General features: G+C 49.5%; 1 protein-coding gene and 1 pseudogene across 3 annotated transcripts in view; both read left to right on the plus strand.

The window, feature by feature from the left end:
- Nucleotides 1–7,370, plus strand: part of Mgat3 (mannosyl (beta-1,4-)-glycoprotein beta-1,4-N-acetylglucosaminyltransferase) — a 44,164-nt gene extending 36,794 nt beyond the window's left edge. For all 3 annotated transcript variants that reach the window (XM_021217070.2, XM_029548171.1, XM_029548172.1), the window contains exon 2: nucleotides 2,830–7,370. In XM_021217070.2, the coding sequence (XP_021072729.1) occupies nucleotides 2,831–4,447 (1,617 nt within the window). In that variant the 5' untranslated portion in view covers nucleotide 2,830 and the 3' untranslated portion in view covers nucleotides 4,448–7,370. The remainder of the gene's footprint in view (nucleotides 1–2,829) is intronic.
- A 2,905-nt stretch (nucleotides 7,371–10,275) lies between these two features.
- Nucleotides 10,276–10,694, plus strand: LOC110335219 (annotated as a pseudogene).
- The last annotated feature ends 7,588 nt before the right edge of the window (nucleotides 10,695–18,282 follow it).

The following is an 18,282-nucleotide window of genomic DNA, read 5'->3' on the forward strand; positions in this document are numbered from 1 at the left end:
AAACAAACAAAAAATTAAAAAAAAAAGCAGACTGGTTTCTGGGCGTGAGCAATTAGAGCAGATTTCTTTGTTCTTGGTTTTAGTATCACTCACAAATCTCAGCATGTTAGACACTAGGTCCAATCCAGTTGTTTTCTTGAATCAATAATGAATTGAAAAGACTTTCATGGTAATAGAAATAGATCTTCCCTTTCCTTTTAAATTCCACAAAACACGCCTAGCCTTTTCATTTCCTTTGTTTTGCTAAATGAATCACCAGATGTGGGAACTAAGCACTTGCTCTTCATTGGGGCCATTTAATTTCTCAAATAGTTTTTGGTCGTGGATAGAGATGTTGGTCTAGCTCTCACTTAGCCTCTCTACTATTATTCTACAGAGAGGAAACAGACGCCAGCTTGTCACTATTAATTGACCTCCATTTTATTTGGATTTTTGATGTTGTTATTTTGGTGGACTTTGGTGTTGGGGGTGCCACCCGGGGCCTCCAGCATGCTAAGTATGCATGCCATTCCCCCACACCACCCCTAGCAGAGAATGTATTTCTTTCAGAGTATTCGACGGCGGGCAAGCTTGTACAGGCATGGCCTGGAACAGAAACCTAGCCTTTGGTATCTTTGTCCTTTTTTCTGTCAGGGCAGAGGATGGAGCTCAGTAGGAAAGTGCCTGAGCTTGCAAGGCCAGTGACCTAACTGCCTAAATTCAGAAAAAAGCAAAACATTCCTCTCGGGGATTTTTGGTTCTTTTCCCAGGTCCCTCCCTCTTCTGTCCTCTCACCTTCTGACAGCTGTAGCTGTGGAATAGGAAGACTTGTTCTCTGCTGGGTGGCAGTGGTGGCGGCGGTGGTGGCGGGTTGTGGGTGGCGGTACACACCTTTGATCCCAGCACTGGGAGGCAGATTAAATGTGGACTTTGAAACCCTTACTTTTGGAGAAAGCAGATTGGTAGGCCCCAGTTAACAAAATAAAGAAACAAAGGAAGGAATTCCATACTCAGAGCTCAGAGTAACTGTCCTCAGTCGGAGATCTCTCTGCATCTAGAGGGGGAGAGAGGAGAAATTAACTCTGATCCAATTTCAGTTTAACACTAGTTGGGTTGGGTGTGGTAGTTCAAAGAGGCAGGCCGATCTCTGTGAGTTTGAGGCCATCTTGGTCTACATAGTTGAAGATTGACAGCTTTTGGGAAGTGGCTTTCAATTATCTTTAAAAAAAAAAAAAAAAAAAAAAAGTGTAAACCTCGTCACAGCCCTCCCCCAATGGTTTTTTAAAAAATTGTATTCTATGTGCATTGGTGTTTTGCCTGCATGTTTGTTTTAACTAGAGTTAGTTTCAAGCTTCCACGTGTGGGCTGGACTTGAACCTGGGTCCTCTAAAAAAGCAGCCAGTGCTCATAACCTGGGAATCATCTCTCTAGCCCGTATTGACAGATCTCTGGTGACCAATTTAACGGGTTTCCTGGGATACACAGACATCAGAGGGAGAAGCTCTGAGGTCTTCCTTGTTAGAAACAAAAAAATAAAATTAGGAGGCCATCCCAGGATGGGGAGAAGGGGTTGGCAGCTTAGTGAACACACTTTCCTACCTTTAGAGTTTGGCCTGACTTCTTTCTTTCTTTCTTTTTTAAAAAATATTTATTTATTTTATTTTATGTATATGAGTACACTGTAGCTGTACAGATGGTTGTGAGCCTTCATGTGGTTGTTGGGTATTGAATTTAGGACCTCTGCTCACTCCGGTCGACCCCGCTTGCTTCGGCCCAAAGATTTTATTTATTATTATAAATAAGTATTATTATAATTAAGTACACTGTAGCTATCTTCAAACGCACCAGAAGAGAGCTTCAGATCTCATTACGGGTGGTTGTGAGCCACCATGTGGTTGCTGGGATTTGAACTAGGGACTGTCAGAAGAGCAGTCAGTGCTCTTACCGGCTGAGCCATCTCACCAGCCCTTGGCCTAATTTCTTACCTTTATGAGTTGGTGGTCCTTAAATCCCAAAACGAGGTCCTTAAAACTCTTAGTCTCTCAGGAATTTTCTATGAAAATGCATGGGGAATGTTTGGGTGGTTCCTTCACACACACACAGAGAGAGAGAGAGAGAGAGAGAGAGAGAGAGAGAGAGAGAGAGAGAGAGAGAGAGAGAGGAAAATTAGAAAAGGAACATTAGCCTAGGACAGGGCATCTACAAGCCCCTAGGCACTTGGCAGCTGCTCCACACCCCACCCTCTACCCACTGGAGCCTGCTACCACCTCTCTAGGCCAGTTTTCCCCTGGCTGTATTTTGCTCTAGGAACCAAGCCTAGCCCTGAGGAGCAGCGTGTGGCTTCTGGTGGAGGAACAGTCTCCAGAGAGGTGATGTGTAGTGGGTCTCAGGGCTGTGGGAACTTAGTGCAGGACATTCTCACAGGTGACTGCAGCTAGAACTCTTGAACTCTTAAGTCCCCTTCCTAGGGCAGGAGCCTCAGGCTGCCTGTGATGGTTTGTATATTCTTGGACCAGGGAGTGGCACCATCTGGAGATGTGGCCTGGTTGGAATAGGTGTGCCACTGTGGGTGTGGGCTTAAGACTCTCACCCCAGTTGCCTGGAGGTGAGTCTTCCACTAGCAGCCTTTGGATGAAGACGTAGAACTCTCAGCTCTGCTTGTGCCATGCCTGCCTAGATACTGCCATGCTCCCACCTTGATGATAATGGACTGAACCTCTGAACCTGTAAGCCAGCCCCAATTAAATGTTTTTTATAAGACTTGCCTTGGTCATGGTGTCTGTTCACAGCAGTAAAACCCTAACTTATACACTGCCCTCCCTGACTTCTTGTTCTCTCCATCTCCTGCAGGATGAAGATGAGACGCTACAAGCTCTTTCTCATGTTCTGTATGGCCGGCCTGTGCCTCATATCCTTCCTGCACTTCTTTAAGACCTTATCCTATGTCACCTTCCCGAGAGAACTGGCCTCCCTCAGCCCTAACCTCGTATCCAGCTTCTTCTGGAACAATGCCCCTGTCACTCCCCAGGCCAGTCCGGAGCCAGGTGGCCCCGACCTATTGCGGACTCCCCTCTACTCCCACTCCCCCCTGCTCCAGCCACTGTCCCCGAGCAAGACCACAGAGGAACTGCACCGGGTGGACTTCGTGTTGCCGGAGGACACCACGGAGTATTTTGTGCGCACCAAAGCTGGTGGTGTGTGCTTCAAACCAGGTACCAGGATGCTGGAGAAACCTTTACCAGGGCGGACAGAGGAGAAGCCCGAAGTGGCTGAGGGCTCCTCAGCCCGGGGTCCTGCTCGGAGGCCCATGCGGCACGTGTTGAGTACGCGGGAGCGCCTGGGCAGCCGGGGCACTAGGCGCAAGTGGGTTGAGTGTGTGTGCCTGCCAGGCTGGCACGGGCCCAGCTGCGGGGTGCCCACGGTGGTGCAGTATTCCAACCTGCCCACCAAGGAGCGCCTGGTACCCAGGGAGGTGCCGAGGAGGGTTATCAACGCCATCAACATCAACCATGAGTTTGACCTGCTGGATGTGCGCTTCCATGAGTTGGGAGATGTCGTGGACGCCTTCGTGGTCTGCGAATCTAATTTCACTGCCTATGGGGAGCCTCGGCCGCTCAAGTTCCGAGAGATGCTGACCAATGGCACCTTCGAGTACATCCGCCACAAGGTGCTCTACGTCTTCCTGGACCACTTCCCACCTGGTGGCCGTCAGGACGGCTGGATTGCGGATGACTACCTGCGCACCTTCCTCACCCAGGATGGCGTCTCCCGCCTGCGCAACCTGCGGCCCGATGACGTCTTTATCATCGACGATGCGGACGAGATCCCTGCGCGTGATGGTGTGCTGTTCCTCAAACTCTACGATGGCTGGACAGAGCCCTTCGCCTTCCACATGCGCAAGTCCCTGTATGGTTTCTTCTGGAAGCAGCCGGGCACACTGGAGGTGGTGTCAGGCTGCACCATGGACATGCTGCAGTCCGTGTATGGGCTGGACGGCATCCGCCTGCGCCGCCGCCAGTACTACACCATGCCCAACTTCCGGCAGTATGAGAATCGCACTGGCCACATCCTAGTGCAGTGGTCTCTCGGCAGCCCCCTGCACTTCGCGGGCTGGCATTGCTCCTGGTGCTTCACACCTGAGGGCATCTACTTTAAACTCGTGTCGGCCCAGAATGGTGACTTCCCCCGCTGGGGAGACTATGAGGACAAGAGGGACCTCAATTACATCCGCAGCTTGATCCGCACTGGGGGATGGTTCGACGGCACGCAGCAGGAGTACCCTCCTGCGGACCCCAGTGAACACATGTATGCTCCTAAATACCTGCTCAAGAACTATGACCAGTTCCGCTACTTGCTGGAAAATCCCTACCTGGAGCCCAAGAGCAATGTAGAGGGTGGGCGCCGGAACCAGGGCTCAGATGGAAGGCCATCTGCTGTCAGGGGCAAGTTGGATACAGTGGAGGGCTAGGGCTGTGCAATTTTACAGGGCTGGGTAGGCTGAGATGATGGTTAAGCCAGTGCTATCTTTGGCCTCCTCATTATCCCGGGGCTCTTGAGAGAGCCAGGAGTCCTTGTAGATGGATGGTCCTCTGTGCTCAGGCCTCTAGAATTAAGGGTCAGGCCTTTCACCCTAAAACAGAAAAGAAAAAAAATATTTTCTAGTAGAGAAGAGCAAGCCCGGACATCTATGCAGCATTTTTGTTCCCAAGAGTGCTGTGGGAAGAGGTGTTCCTGGAGGGCATAAGGTGGTGTTCTGGGACTGAGAGTGCTATGGAACTTCCGTCTAGTGAAAGAGAATCTGGGACTGTTGTCCATGACAGGACAAGGGGGTATACCATGCCAGGAGTTCCCAGGATCTTGTAAATAAATGCATTTGGGTCCAGGAGCAGGAAGGGACAGTAGGGAGGGACTAGAAAGTGTATCTGCTCCTGATGTTGGCCAAGAAGCTCGGGAAGCGTTGGAAGGTACCGGGAGAGAGCACACGTTGCAGCTTCCTCAGACATGCTGGGCCCAAGGAATGAGGTTCCGGATGGCTGGGAGGATGGAGCCTCCTTAGTGGCTGTCAGTCCCCTTGCCTCTGTAAGAAGGCATGCCGGGGGTGGTGCGGAATCTCCCTCTGGTCCCAAGTATACCCTTGATGGCTGTTCTCACTTTTCCTGTTGCTGTCTTGTGGAAGCCGCTTGCAAAGGACTCTAGGAGTCTAGTTCTTGGGGTAGGACAGGAGCTGGAGACCATAAGGACAGCCGGTATAGTAGGTGGGACAAGAGAAGGAGACTGACAGAGGCTCCCTCCCTATCACTCTCTGCTGGCATCCAGTCCCATATTACAGCATCCCAAATGTAACCATTCCTGTGCCACTACCCCTGCGTCCCCACGCCCGTAAGAGCAGGCTAGGGGCCAGGAAGAGGCCACAAGGTTCTCCTGGGTCCAAGAAAGGACCTTAAGGTCAGTGGTATATCAACCCATCCTTAATTTGCCTTGTGTGGGTGGGGGGTGTGTGCGGAAGATGTATTTCAGAAGATGCTAAGCTGCTGTAGAAGCCCCGTGGCAACCAGCAAGCAATTCAAATTAGACCAGCTTGTTACTAAGTAAATAGTCTAGGAGGAGATGGTCCAAAGTCTGTTAGACAGTCAGCTTAGCTTCATATACAACTTCCAGGTCTGGATAGAGGGGCTGCACCTGCTCACATGATAAGAGGAGGAAGTGTGGACTCTTTCCTGGGGCAGGCAGGAGTCAGGTGTGTCTGTTGCTTCTGATAGTGTCTTACTGGTCTGGACTTAGTTGCATGGCTGTAGGTAGCTGCAAGGAAAACTGGGAAAACTGTAGTTTTGAGCAGAACTGCCATATGCCTGCCTCCATTTGAGAGTTGTGTATTACTAGGGGCACCCTTAAAGGAAGGGTACAAGTAATTGCTCATTACCCTGCTCTCTTCCTATCTGCCCTGGGGTTGAGGTACAGTGGGGACTTGCAGGGGTATGGGAAGAGTGGGTGCCTCTCCCTGAGACGTTCCCTTGACGCCAGTATGCAGGGCTACCTGTGGAATGGTCCGTGTTTGTGCGTGTATGTATATTTATGGGCCTGGGTGCATGCTTGGTGTGTATTGTACATGTCTGTAACCGTGTGTCCCTGTACAGAGATGATGCGTGTGGGTGTAGGAGCCTAGGCTTGGCTGTCCTCTTCTTTAGGACCTGGATCTTATAGTCTCATCTCCTATGGCTCCACGAGATGCCCGAGACAGGAAGTCCTTGGGGGGGGGGGACCTTGAAAGCAAGACTAGAAGGGAGTACAGGGTGTCTGTCTGTCTGTCTGTTTTTCAGTCTGAGGAATGGAATCTTCCTAACTATAAGGATATGCAGCTGAGAGCCCACCACTCCCTCAGCCCCCTTGGCTCTCTACATCCTCCCCACCACCACCACCTCAGCATCTCTTGGATGTAGCTCTGTCTGGAGTAGTTTGCCAGGTGGTGGCTGCTCTGACAAACAGGCATGAAGGGCTCTATGGCTTCTCTCCTCCCATTGAGGAACACCCTCCATGGAACCTCTCCTTCAAAGAGCCTTCCTCTGTAGTTCCTCTAGGGACTGAGGGGTGGCCACAGAAGTCAGGGCATCCCAGAGACTGATGGGTCCACCTGAGCCAGGGCTCTCTCCTGAGATGTCCGTGGATGCTTCTGTGTGATCCCCCCTTGAATGAGATCCTTACCCCACACTCTTGGTACCCCCAGCTGCTTCATAGAGATCCTCTGTTCCAGGCATTGCAGGGCTCCTGCCCACAAGTGACCAATTCAGGGAGGGAGGAGGACCCTGGGAAAGCACAGGTCGGCTGGGCTGGCCTTCCTTCTCAGATAGTATAATAGTTTCAACTAGGCAGGAAGAGGCCTGGCCACAGGCTGAGAAACCACCCACGAGAGGTGGGAGCTAAAGAGTTTCACATATAAACCACAGCATACACTGGGAAGTTGAGGGGCAGGGGACCCAGGACCATTCCCCCAATATGAAGAGAAACCGAATTGAATGTGAATGTGGGCACATTCTCCAGGAACCACTCCCCTGTGACCTCTAGACCCAAGGAAGCCTGTAATGGCGTCCAGCTGGCCCTCGTTCACCCAGGGGTCACAGTGGTTAAAAGGGACAAGCTTGTTGAAGCTTTGGAAACAAAGGTGAGATTCAGGGTGGGAAGATAGGACTCACCCAAGCAGAAGGAAGGGCCCTGGGAAATGTGTAATTTAAGGACACCAGTAATAATAATAATAGTATTATTTTTTTTGTAAATGAAAATCAATATGTACATTCTGAAATCATTTTCTCTGTAAATGGTTGAATTTCATTTCACCCTTAAAGGGATGCTTAAAGGAGAAGATAATATTAATAATAAAACAGCTGAGAAGTCTGGAAGGCGTGTTGTGTGTGGCCAGTGTGTGGATGCCCCAGGGCAGAGAAGGATAGGACCAGACAGCTCTGGTCTTGCTGCCAAATCTGGACCTGTGAGGGACAAGGCCCTCATAAGGTCTGGAAGTGTGGGGAGAAAGACTCTGTACCCAGTCCCTTCACTTGGGGGTGTGGTCACCTTAGGCTGGTGTTTCCCACCTATGGGTGGCATTATAGACACTGGGCTGTTCAGTGGGAGGGAGGAGGAAACCCGGACCCTCCAGAGATCTGACATTGCTGGCTACTCCCGCTGTTCGGCTCACAGCATCAGATAGCATACTTCCGCCTCTGGGTACCCCTGGTACCCAGTGTTGGTCACAGTCAAATGGCTGCTTATGTCCTGGACCTGGGAAGAGACTGTGACCTCTTATCTGAGAATGATCATCTTGGGTGCTGCAGCAGTTACCTTGGCCTTGGAGCACAGGGCCTCTTGTCCCTGGCTGGGTCCTAAGGATGGTCAGGGCAGGGCAGACTTTTTTTTTTTTTTTTAAAGATTTATTTATTATTATACATAAGTTCACTGTAGCTGACTTCAGACACACCAGAAGAGGGCATCAGATCTCATTATGGGTGGTTGTGAGCCACCATGTGGTTGCTGGGATTTGAACTCAGGACCTTTGGAAGAGCAGTCAGTGCCCTTACCTGCTGAGCCATCTCACCAGCCCCCCAGAGCAGACTCTTAAGTGCTGCCTTTGTGGGACAACTATGTAACCTCATCAGACTGCAGGTCCGGAAGCCAGAGGGTGACAGCCGTGTCAGTGGCCTGGCTCCGGAATCAGGCACTGCTCAGGTCTCTGCCCACACTCCGGAGCTGAGTGGATGTTTGGGATGGGGGATGGGAGGAGGAGGGGGAAGGTGAATTCTGAAAAACCCAGCAAGTAAAGATGAAGACACCCTGGCATGGCCAGAAGGGGGCGACAGCGACTCACTCACCGGGAAGTTTTTCGGGCTTCTAGCTTGTGTTGGGGCGCGTCATCATATTATCATCAATAGCTACAAATAATACATCTTTTCAGCTATGACTTATTAAATAAACACTTTCAGCCAAGTTCTAGGCTGAAGAATCTCTTCTTTCTCCATCACGCCCACGATGAGATAAATGTGGAAAGGAAAACCATAGACCATGCCCGACTTAGATGTTGGTGTAGTATGAGGTAAATTCCAGTTCACATGTGGTCAAGAGGTTAATGTCACTGCGGGACTGCACTTCCTGCAGGCTGAGGAGGAAGACAGGAAGAGACCAAGAAGAGGATACCAAAAGCTGCTAGCCAAGCCAGGCGTGGTCCCAGGGCAAGGGACGCAAGACAGCATCTGCTGTTCAGAGACTGGCAGTCATGCAGGAACACAGACAGGGAAGTGCAAACTCTGACTCACTGAGGTGAGGGCTGTGATGCAGGTACATCTATTACACATCTCGGCAAGCATCCCTTGCTGTATCTTCCTCACTGGCTGTCTAGGTAGGTGTGGGTACCAGCAGGCTCTGTGATGACCCCAGGGCAGGGTTGTGTCCTTTGCCTAATTGTCTCTGGCCTCTAAAAATGGGGGCGATACAGTGCTTTAGTCCGTAGAGAGAATTAATGATATCTGTAAACCTTCATCCAGCAGGGACAGCTGTCAGATCCACCATTAAAACCCTTCTGCCAAGCCAGGTGTGGTGGCGCACACCTTTGATCCCAGCACTTGGGAGGCAGAGGCAGGCGAGTTTCTGAGTTCGAGGTCAGCCTGGTCTACAGAGTGAGTTCCAGGACAGACGGGGCTAAACAGAGAAACCCTGTCTCAAAAAACAAAACAAAACAAAACAACAAAAAAACCCTTCTGCCAAGCGACTGAGACACGGCTCATTGATAAAGAATACATATCATTCTCATATGGGCATGAACAGCTCTGTGGGATCCAAGGCTACTGGCTTCCTAAGGGATTCTTCATGTCTACAACCCCCGCCCCACACAGATATACATACATAACTAAGTATGCAAATAAATTCTAGGCCTGGAGAGATGGCCTGGTGGTTAAGAACATTTGCTTGTCTTGATAACGGACCAGAGTTTGGTTCCTAGCACCCACATCAGGCAACTCACAAACACTTGTAACTCTAGCTCCATGGGACCTGATAGCCCCTTCTAGCCATATGCGGGCACCCATACATATACATACTCCTACACACACACACAAATAAGGTTTCTTTGAGATAGGATCTTACTTTGTGGTTCTGACTGTCCTGGAACTCTCTTTGAAAAACAGGTTGGGCCGGGCGTGGTGGCATTCGGTTTAATCCCAGCACTCGGGAGGCAGAGGCAGGTGGATTTCTGAGTTCGAGGCCTGCCTGGTCTACAAAGTGAGTTCCAGGATAGCTACAGCTACACAGAAAAACCCTGTCTCGAAAAACCAAAAAAAAAAAAAAAAAACCAAAAAAAAAAAAAAAAAAAAAAAACCAGGTTGGCCTGGGAGTCATAGAAATCCACCTCCCTCTGCCTCTTGTCTCCCAAGTTCTAAAATTAAAGATTTCTACCACTATACCCAGATAAAAACAATAAACATCTTATAAAGCAAACAATAACAACAAAAATAGCCACATATGAGCTCAGGGCAGCATAGTCCTGAGACCCTGACAGTCCACTCCCCCTCCCCCCCAAAGCTCTCTAGGAGCCCCTTCCATGCACCTACAAATGAATAGTTAAGATACAAGACTGCGGCTGGCGCTCTTGCCAGCATCTTTAACCTCAGCTGTTCTGGTAAATTCTAAGAGATTTATTTATAGCAAGAAGTTAATTCCCCCCCCCCCCTTTTCCCCTGCCGCCACCAACTTGCGCGGAGCGTGGAGGCGGAAGCTCGGGCGCGTTTAAGATTCCGCGTCACCCGTCATCCACCTGCCATGGCCGAGGAAGGCAGAGCTGCTGGAGGTGTGATGGACATTAACACTGCTCTACGAGAGGTGCTGAAGACCGCCCTCATCCACGATGGCCTAGCACGTGGCATCCCGAGAAACTGCCAAAGCAGTTAAGACGAGTTAAGTCTAAGACGAGCGCCAAGCCCATCTGTGCGTGCTCGCATCCAACTGTGATGAGCCCGTGGATGTCAAGCTGGTGGAGGCACTTTGTGCTGAGCATCAAATCAACCTGAATAAAGGTCGATGACAACAAGAAACTAAGGAGATGGGTAGGCCTCTGCAAAATCGATCGAGAGGGGAAACCATGAAAGGTGGTTGGTTGCAGTTGCGTAGAGGTTAAGGACTATGGTAAAGAATCTCAGGCCAAGGATGTCATCGAGGAATACTTCAAGTGCGAGAAATAAATCGCCGGGCGGTGGTGGCGCACGCCTTTAATCCCAGCACTCGGGAGGCAGAGGCAGGTAGATTTCTGAGTTCGAGGCCAGCCTGGTCTACAGAGTGAGTTCCAGGATAGCTAGGGTTGTTACACAGAGAAACTATGCCTTGAAAGAAAACCAACTCCCCCCTTAGACAAACAAAGGACGTCATTTAAATTTTTCACTCAACAACCCTCCCCCCCTCCTCCAAAAAAAAAAAAAAAAACCCCAACCTTCACAGGCAAGCCCAAGCTACACCCTGATCCAGTCTCCTGAGCTCACTCACTTTAAGACCCACTGAGCTTTGGGGTGCTTTAATTAGACTGAGTTCCATGAGTCTGTATTGGTAAGCAACCAATACATTTGTTTTTAATGACAAGAAAACCAACCCAAACTCCAAAGGCAGGGAAGGAACTTGCTGGCTTGCTGACCGCCAAGCTTCAGGCGGTGTCGGCGTCTGCGAAGTTTGCAGAGGCACGTGGGTTTCTGAGTTCGAGGCCAGCCTGCTCGACAGAGTTTCAGGACAGCCAGGTCCACACAGAGAAACCTTGTCTTGAAAAAACCAAAACCCCCAAACAAAACAAACTCTCGGGCCTGGATCTTCTTGGCTCCTGTTAGGTCTGGTGACCATCCTGGGCAGACCTGGGTGACAGACGGAATTTCGGATCAGTTTAGACACCGAGGACAGCCAGAGTAGAGACTATACTAGTCAAGGAAGAGAGCAGATAGTTTTCTGAAAGAAATAAGGACGAGATGTCACCCTTGGCACCTCAGATGTCTATGTCCGGTCTCTCCAGCACCTAGCAGCCCTCCCTTACTCACTTCCGGCTCCTGGATGCTCATCTGTCAGATGGGGTGAGTGTATCACAGGTCTCCAGCTGTGGTGGGTGGGCAGAGGTGTGTGTGTGTGTGTGTGTGTGTGTGTGTGTGTGTGTGTATGCACGCACTCGCGTGCACACGCCTGGCAGCAGAGTCTGAGCTTGGTAGAGGTTTATAAATCCCCTGCGCCCCTCCCCCTCCTTCGATGTGATATAGGTGACACATGGGTCATGCATCACCTCCCTAGGCTTCTTCCCTTCGCCCCTGTGACTCATCTGTCTTTCTTCTTTGCCTCTTCTTCACTGTCCTGCTGACCTCATTATCTTCCCAGAGATCTGTCTGCTCTGCCTGTGGATCTCAATCCCCAACAAAGTAGGGCTGGTTACACCTCTCCCGGGAGCCCAGCTCACTGGTCAGCTGCATGTTGGAAGGGTCCCAAGGCATCGCGGTCTCCTGAGATGCAGCAGGGCCAGTGTGGAACTCAGCTTCCGTCTGCGATTACTTTCCCGTCCTCTCCATCTTGGTCTTGACCACTCATTTATCCAGTGCCACCAGCTGGATATGGGGAGGTGTCCTGGGGTACCCTCCCCCATCACAACAGTAGCTACTCTTTTAGAATGTCTTGGAATGTCTTTTATGTGCCTGGGACAGATATGACTCAACAACCCAGGAGTATGAGGCCAGCTTGAGCTGCATGTGACCCAGTCTAAAACAAAAACAAAAACCAAAAAAACAACCAAAGAAAAAAGAAACACTCAGATACGGTGTTACACACCTTTAATCCCAGCAACTCAGGAGGCAGAGAGAGAAGCAGGCAGAGCTCTGTGAATTCAAGGCCAGTTTGGTCTGCACATTGACTTCTGGAACAACCAGGGGTAAGTACTAAGGCAACACCAATACCAACAATACACGTCCTCATCTCCCCCACACACTCACTCACACACAGACACACACATCTACACCACCATGCTTGACACAAATTATTTAATTTTTGAAACTTTTTGTTTATTGAGACAGGTTTCTCTTTAGACCCTGCTGGCCTCAAACTTAGAGATCTGCCTGCCTCTGCCTCCTGAGTCCAGAAATCACTAAAGATGTGCACCACTCCAGCTCAGTGGCTCAAAAACACATTTAAATCAAATTTACGTAAATTAGGGAGAGTTCCCTCTTTTAACTGGGGAAAGCAGAAGACGTGGGGCAGGCAGGGCACAAAGCTCACTGGTGGGGGTGGGGAGAGGACCCAGTGGGGAAGCACTTGTTGTACAAGCAGAGGAGGAGGGACTGGCTCCAGCCCAGTCCCGGGACAAATCCCCTAATACTCTTGTTTCCAGAATGTTCTAACCAGCCTTGAGGTTGAGGTTCTGTTACGCAAAACCTACTTGGCTCATCGGTTAAGAGCACTGACTGCTCTTTCAAAGGTCATAAGTTCAATTCCCAGCAAGCATATGGTGGCTCACAACCATCTGTAATGGGACCCAGTGCCCTCTTCTGGTGTGTCTGAAGACGGCTAGCTATGGTGTACTCATATACATAAATCTTTTCTTTTATTTTTTTTTTAAGCCTACTTGTCCACTGAGCTTAGTAGGTCTTCAGTAGGTCACATCTCTCTCCTAGAATGCCTCTTGCCCACAGCATCAGTGGTCCCCAGTCTGCAATGGCTTAGACTTGACACTTATGCTAAATATCACTTTTGTTTTTGTTTTCCTTTTTTTTAAAAAAAAAAAATGTTTTATTTATTTATTTATTATATGTCAGTACACTGTAGCTGTCTTCAGATGCTCCAGAAGAGGGCATCAGATCTTGTTACAGATGGTTGTGAGCCACCATGTGGTTGCTGGGATTTGAACTCAGGACCTTCGGAAGAGCAGTCGGGTGCTCTTACCCACTGAGCCATCTCACCAGCCCTTTTTTTCGTTTTCCAAGACAGGGTTTCTCTGTGTAGCCCTGGCTGTCCTGGAACTCACCTTGTAGACTAGGCTGGCCTTGAACTCACAGAGATCAGCCTGCCTCTGCCTCCTGGGTGTTGAGATTAAGGGCATGCACCACCACTGACCAGCAAAGCCTTTTCTTATAATAGTAACTTCTGGTTGGTAGGGTCCAAAAACCCAAAACAACCCAAGCAGGCACAAGAAGAGTACATGCAAAGCAAGATGTATATTTGAATTAGGCAGCAAAAACTGACCAGTCAGGGACAGCAACACAGACTCAGAGCTGATAGCAACCCCGAACGTTCATCTTAGTAAATATTTAAACAGAAAAATCATAAGGCCCATACGCATTTGTCCTAAGATACAGTTACAATTTTTCATCAATCAATCATTTTTTTCTTTCATGGTTATGTTTTGGGAAACAAAATAAGAATAAGGAGGAAGTTGGTTAGCCATCTGGAAAGCTCCCCCTAGAGCCCGGGAAAATAATTTCACCTGATGATCAAAATGGAGTCTGAAAACAAAATGGCGGCCCCTAGGATAAGTTTCATTTGATTGATCCCAACATGGCTTGTCTGGAAGGCTGTCTTTCTGAAGACTGGGCATACTCCCCAGGACCAAAGCCTTCTGGAAGATCACAAGAGACACAGCCAGGTCCTCTTCTACATAACTGTCCATCAGCCAATCGAATATTCACTAGTCACAATCCTTGATCAACCTCTCTCCTCCTCTCTCAGTACTGAGGAGCGAGCCAGAGCCTCAGATGTGGTAAGCAGGCCATCTACCACTGAGCCACATCCTTGGCCTTCTTTTCAAAGAAAATTTTAGTGTAATTAAATTAGTTGGTTATTTTATTCTAGAAAGGGACTCAGCATGTAACTCTGTCTGACCTGGAATTCAGAGACGGCTCCTCTTCCCTCATGCTGGGGTTAAGGGCATGTACCACCATGCCTTGCTATTTTGGGAACGGGGTCTCACCATGTCCAGCCCTGGCTGGTCTGGAACTCACAGAGATCCACCTGCCTCTGCCTCTTGAGTGCTGGGATCAGTCAGGCCTGTGCAGCACCATGCCTGACTCACTTCTTTATTTTGGGACAAGGTTCTGTTTCTGTACCGTAGGCTGACCCTAAAGTTGTGATCCTCCTGCCTCAGGTTCCCCAGTGGCTGGAAATGCAGGCTGTCCCACCAGGCCCAGGTTCCCTGCATCTCCTGACCAGTCCATCAAGTGTCCCTCTGTGCTGGCTTGTTCTGTGTCAAACTTGACACAAGTTAGAGTCATTAGAGAGAAGGGAACCTCAATTGAGAAAACACCTTCAGAAATCAGGCTGTGGGCAAGCCTGCAGGGAATTTTCTTAGTGATTGTACGGGAGGTCTCAGCCCATTGTGGGTGGAAGCATCCTTAGGATGGTGGTCTTGAATTCTATAAGAAAGCAGGCCTAGCAAGCCATGTGGAGCAAGCCAGCACCCCCCATGGACCGCTACATCAGTTCCTGCCTCCAGGTTCCTGCCCTATTTGCATTCCTGTCCTTCAATAATGGACTACACCATATGGAAGGGTAAGTCCAATAAACCCTCTTCTCTCCAACCTGCTGTTGATAATGGATTTCATCATCACAGCAATCCTGTGACATAGTAACCCTGATCAAGGCACTTTCTATGAATAGAACATTAGGCTCCACATCAGTTGGCAGGTTTGGGAAGAATGAACACCACCTCTGTCCATTCCCCCAGCTGGGTTGATGAAGACGCAGGTACTGAAGTGGGCAACTGGACTCTGTGACATTTTTTAAAGGGTTGTGGATTCTTTGTGCTTGGGGCACACCCCCTCAAAAAGTTCTCACCCTAGCATAGTTGGGCACATCACCCTCACTACAGAACAGTGTGTCCTTTTGGCCTGACACCCACGGGTTCCACTGAACTTCCTGTACTCTGTCTTGGTTCAACTTATTGCTGCATCCAGTTCTGGCTGCTGACTGTAAGACCCACCCTGAAAGCTGGGCATGGCCGCCCACGCCTGGAACCTCAGCCATTGAGAGTCTGAAGCCGGAGACTCATCTTGAGAACACCACCAGCTGGGTTACTTAGTGAGGAAGGAAGGAAGGAAGGAAGGAAGGAAGGAAGGAAGGAAGGAGGGAGGGAGGGAGGGAGGGAGGGANAAGGGAGGGAGAGAGGAAGGAAGGAAGGAAGGAAAGAGGAAGGAAGGAAGGAGGGAGGGAGGAAGGAAGGAAGGAAGGAAAGAGGAAGGAAGGAGGGAGGGAGGGGGAAGAGAGGGAGAGAGAGAGAGAGAGAGAGAGAGAGAGAGAGAGAATGGGGAGATGGCTCAGTGGTTAAGAGCACCAGCTGCTCTTCCGGAGGACCAGAGTTCAATTCCCCAGCACCCACATAGCAATTTACAGCTATCTGTAACTCCAGTTCTAGGGTATTCCTCACGCTCATGCAAACAACACAGTAAAAATCAATAAATCTAGAAAGAAAGAGGGAGGGAGGAAGAGAAGGAAAGGAAGGAAAAGGAAGGAAAAGGAAGCTGGGCTGGAGCTAAGGCACCGTCGTCAGAGCACTGGCCTGGTATGCAGGAATCTTGGGTTTGATCTTCCAGGCTGCAGGAGCCACATGTAATCCCAGCAGTTGGGAGATGGAGGAGAAGGAACAGGAATACAAGCTCATCCTTAGCTCCATAGCAAGTTTGAGGCCAGCCCGAGCCACCTGATTGGACCCAGCCTCCCTGAGAGCCTGGGTTCTTGATCTTGGCACTACTGTCATTCTGGGTCAAGCTCACTCTTGGTCATGGAGCCGTGACACATGTGGCAAGTTATTAGTAGTGTCCTAGCCTCTGACGGCTAGATGCCAGTGCAAGACCCTCCCAAAAAGCATGACAACAACTGTGTCCCTAGACACAGGGATTTCCATTTAGAGCTGGTGTGTGTGTGTGTGTGCGTGTGTGCGTGTGTGCGTGTGTGTGTGTGTGTGTGTGTGTGTGTGTGTTAAGATACCCTAGAGCAGATGCTCCCAACCTGTCAGTCAACCCCTTTCACAGGGATCGTTTAAGACCATTAGAAAACACAGATGTTTGCGTTATGACAGCAAAAGTACAGCTATGAAGCAGCAATGAAAATAACTTTATGGGTGGTGCTGGGGTCACTGTAACATGAGCAACTATCACAATTAGTGGGTCACAGAGTTAGGGAGGTTGAGAACCACTGCCCTAGAGGGAACTAGCAATAAAGGCAAGAGAAGCAGATGCAGGAGGGCCCAGTTCAAGGGCCCCTTCCACAGAGTGTATCATTGTCTCAAAACAAAAAGAGCAGGGTGTGGCAGTGCCTGCCATTCATCCAAGCACTCAGAAGGCAGAGAGAACGGTCTGATCTGTTATGTTTCAGGCCAGTCAGGGCTACATCGGGAGACCCACGCCTCAAAAAACAAACAAACCAAAATCAGAAAGGGGGAATGGGCTGCCAGGTGCTGCACAGATGACCCTGAGTAGCTCTGAGGGAGCCTGGGCGCAGCGCTGAATTGAGTGGCCTGGGTTCCCACCAGTTTTCTGAGGTCAACGTCAGGGTACACTAACCCAACTGGGTCCCTTCCAGTTGGGCTGCACTGCCCCCTGGTGGGCAGTGAGGCCTAAGGCACCCACCTGCTAGCTCTCTCCCCCTTCATTCTTCCTTGTGTCACAGAGGACTCAAAGCAGTTCATACAAACATCTATAGCCAGGTGCTGACGAGGTAGCTGGAGGAATGAACACACACGTGCCGCCAAGCTGGACAGCCTGAGTTCCATCCCTTGCATCCAAATGCGGGATGGAGAGAACTGACTCCTGTAGGCGCACATGCGGCACATGTATGCAAATAAACAAACATAATATAAAAACAAACTGGGCTGGGGAGGTGCCTTAGCGGCTGGGCTGTAAGTTCAATCTCTGAGCTGTTTGAGGCCAATATGTTGTAAAATAGCATCATGCCAGCATCTCAGTTGTAATCACCTTCTAGGTATGGTTTTGTTTGAGACAAGGTTTCTCTATGTATCCTTGCCTGTCCTGGAACTTACTCTGTAGACCAGGCTGGCCTTGAATTCACAGAGATCTGCCTTCCTCTGCCTCTTTAGTGCTGAGATTAAAGGCGTGAGCCACCATTGCCTGGACCCATATTGTGGTTTTATGAAAGCATTTATATGTATGAAAATTTAACTATATACATATTTTTTTTAGATTTATTTATTTATTATATGTAAGTACCCTGTAGCTGTCCTCAGACACCCCAGAAGAGGGAGTTAGATCTTGTTAAGGATGGTTGTGAGCCACCATGTGGTTGCTGGGATTTGAACTCTGCACCTTTGGAAGAGCAGTCGGGTGCTCTTACCCGCTGAGCCATCTCACCAGCCCTAACTATATATTTTTTAAAGATTTATTTTATGTGCATAGGTGTTTTACAGGCATGTGTCTGTGCATCACATGAATGCAGTACCTATTGAGGCCAGAAGAGGGCGCCAAATACCCTGGAACTGGAGTTGATTGTGCCCGATGAACCCTTTGTCTTCCCGCAGGGGCAGCCAGTGCTTTCAACCACCTCACTATTTCTCTGCCCGCTGAATGTATTTTAGTTACAGTCACTGCAGTGAGCAATCTGCATTATTCATCTTTTGACAGGTACCTTTTTTTTTTTTTAAATACCTCCTTTGACTGAAATAGAATGCAGCCTAGATTTTCAAATACAAAGTGGATACTGACGTCTAAGACAAAAAAACAAAAACAAAACTAGGCATGTTGGTGCATGCCTCAAATTCCAGCACTCAGGGAGGCAGAGGCAGGTGAGTCTCTGAGTTCAAGGCCAGCCTGG

The sequence above is a fragment of the Mus pahari genome, chromosome 17, assembly GCF_900095145.1.
Source record: "Mus pahari chromosome 17, PAHARI_EIJ_v1.1, whole genome shotgun sequence".
In the NCBI taxonomy this organism is placed as follows: domain Eukaryota; kingdom Metazoa; phylum Chordata; class Mammalia; order Rodentia; family Muridae; genus Mus; species Mus pahari.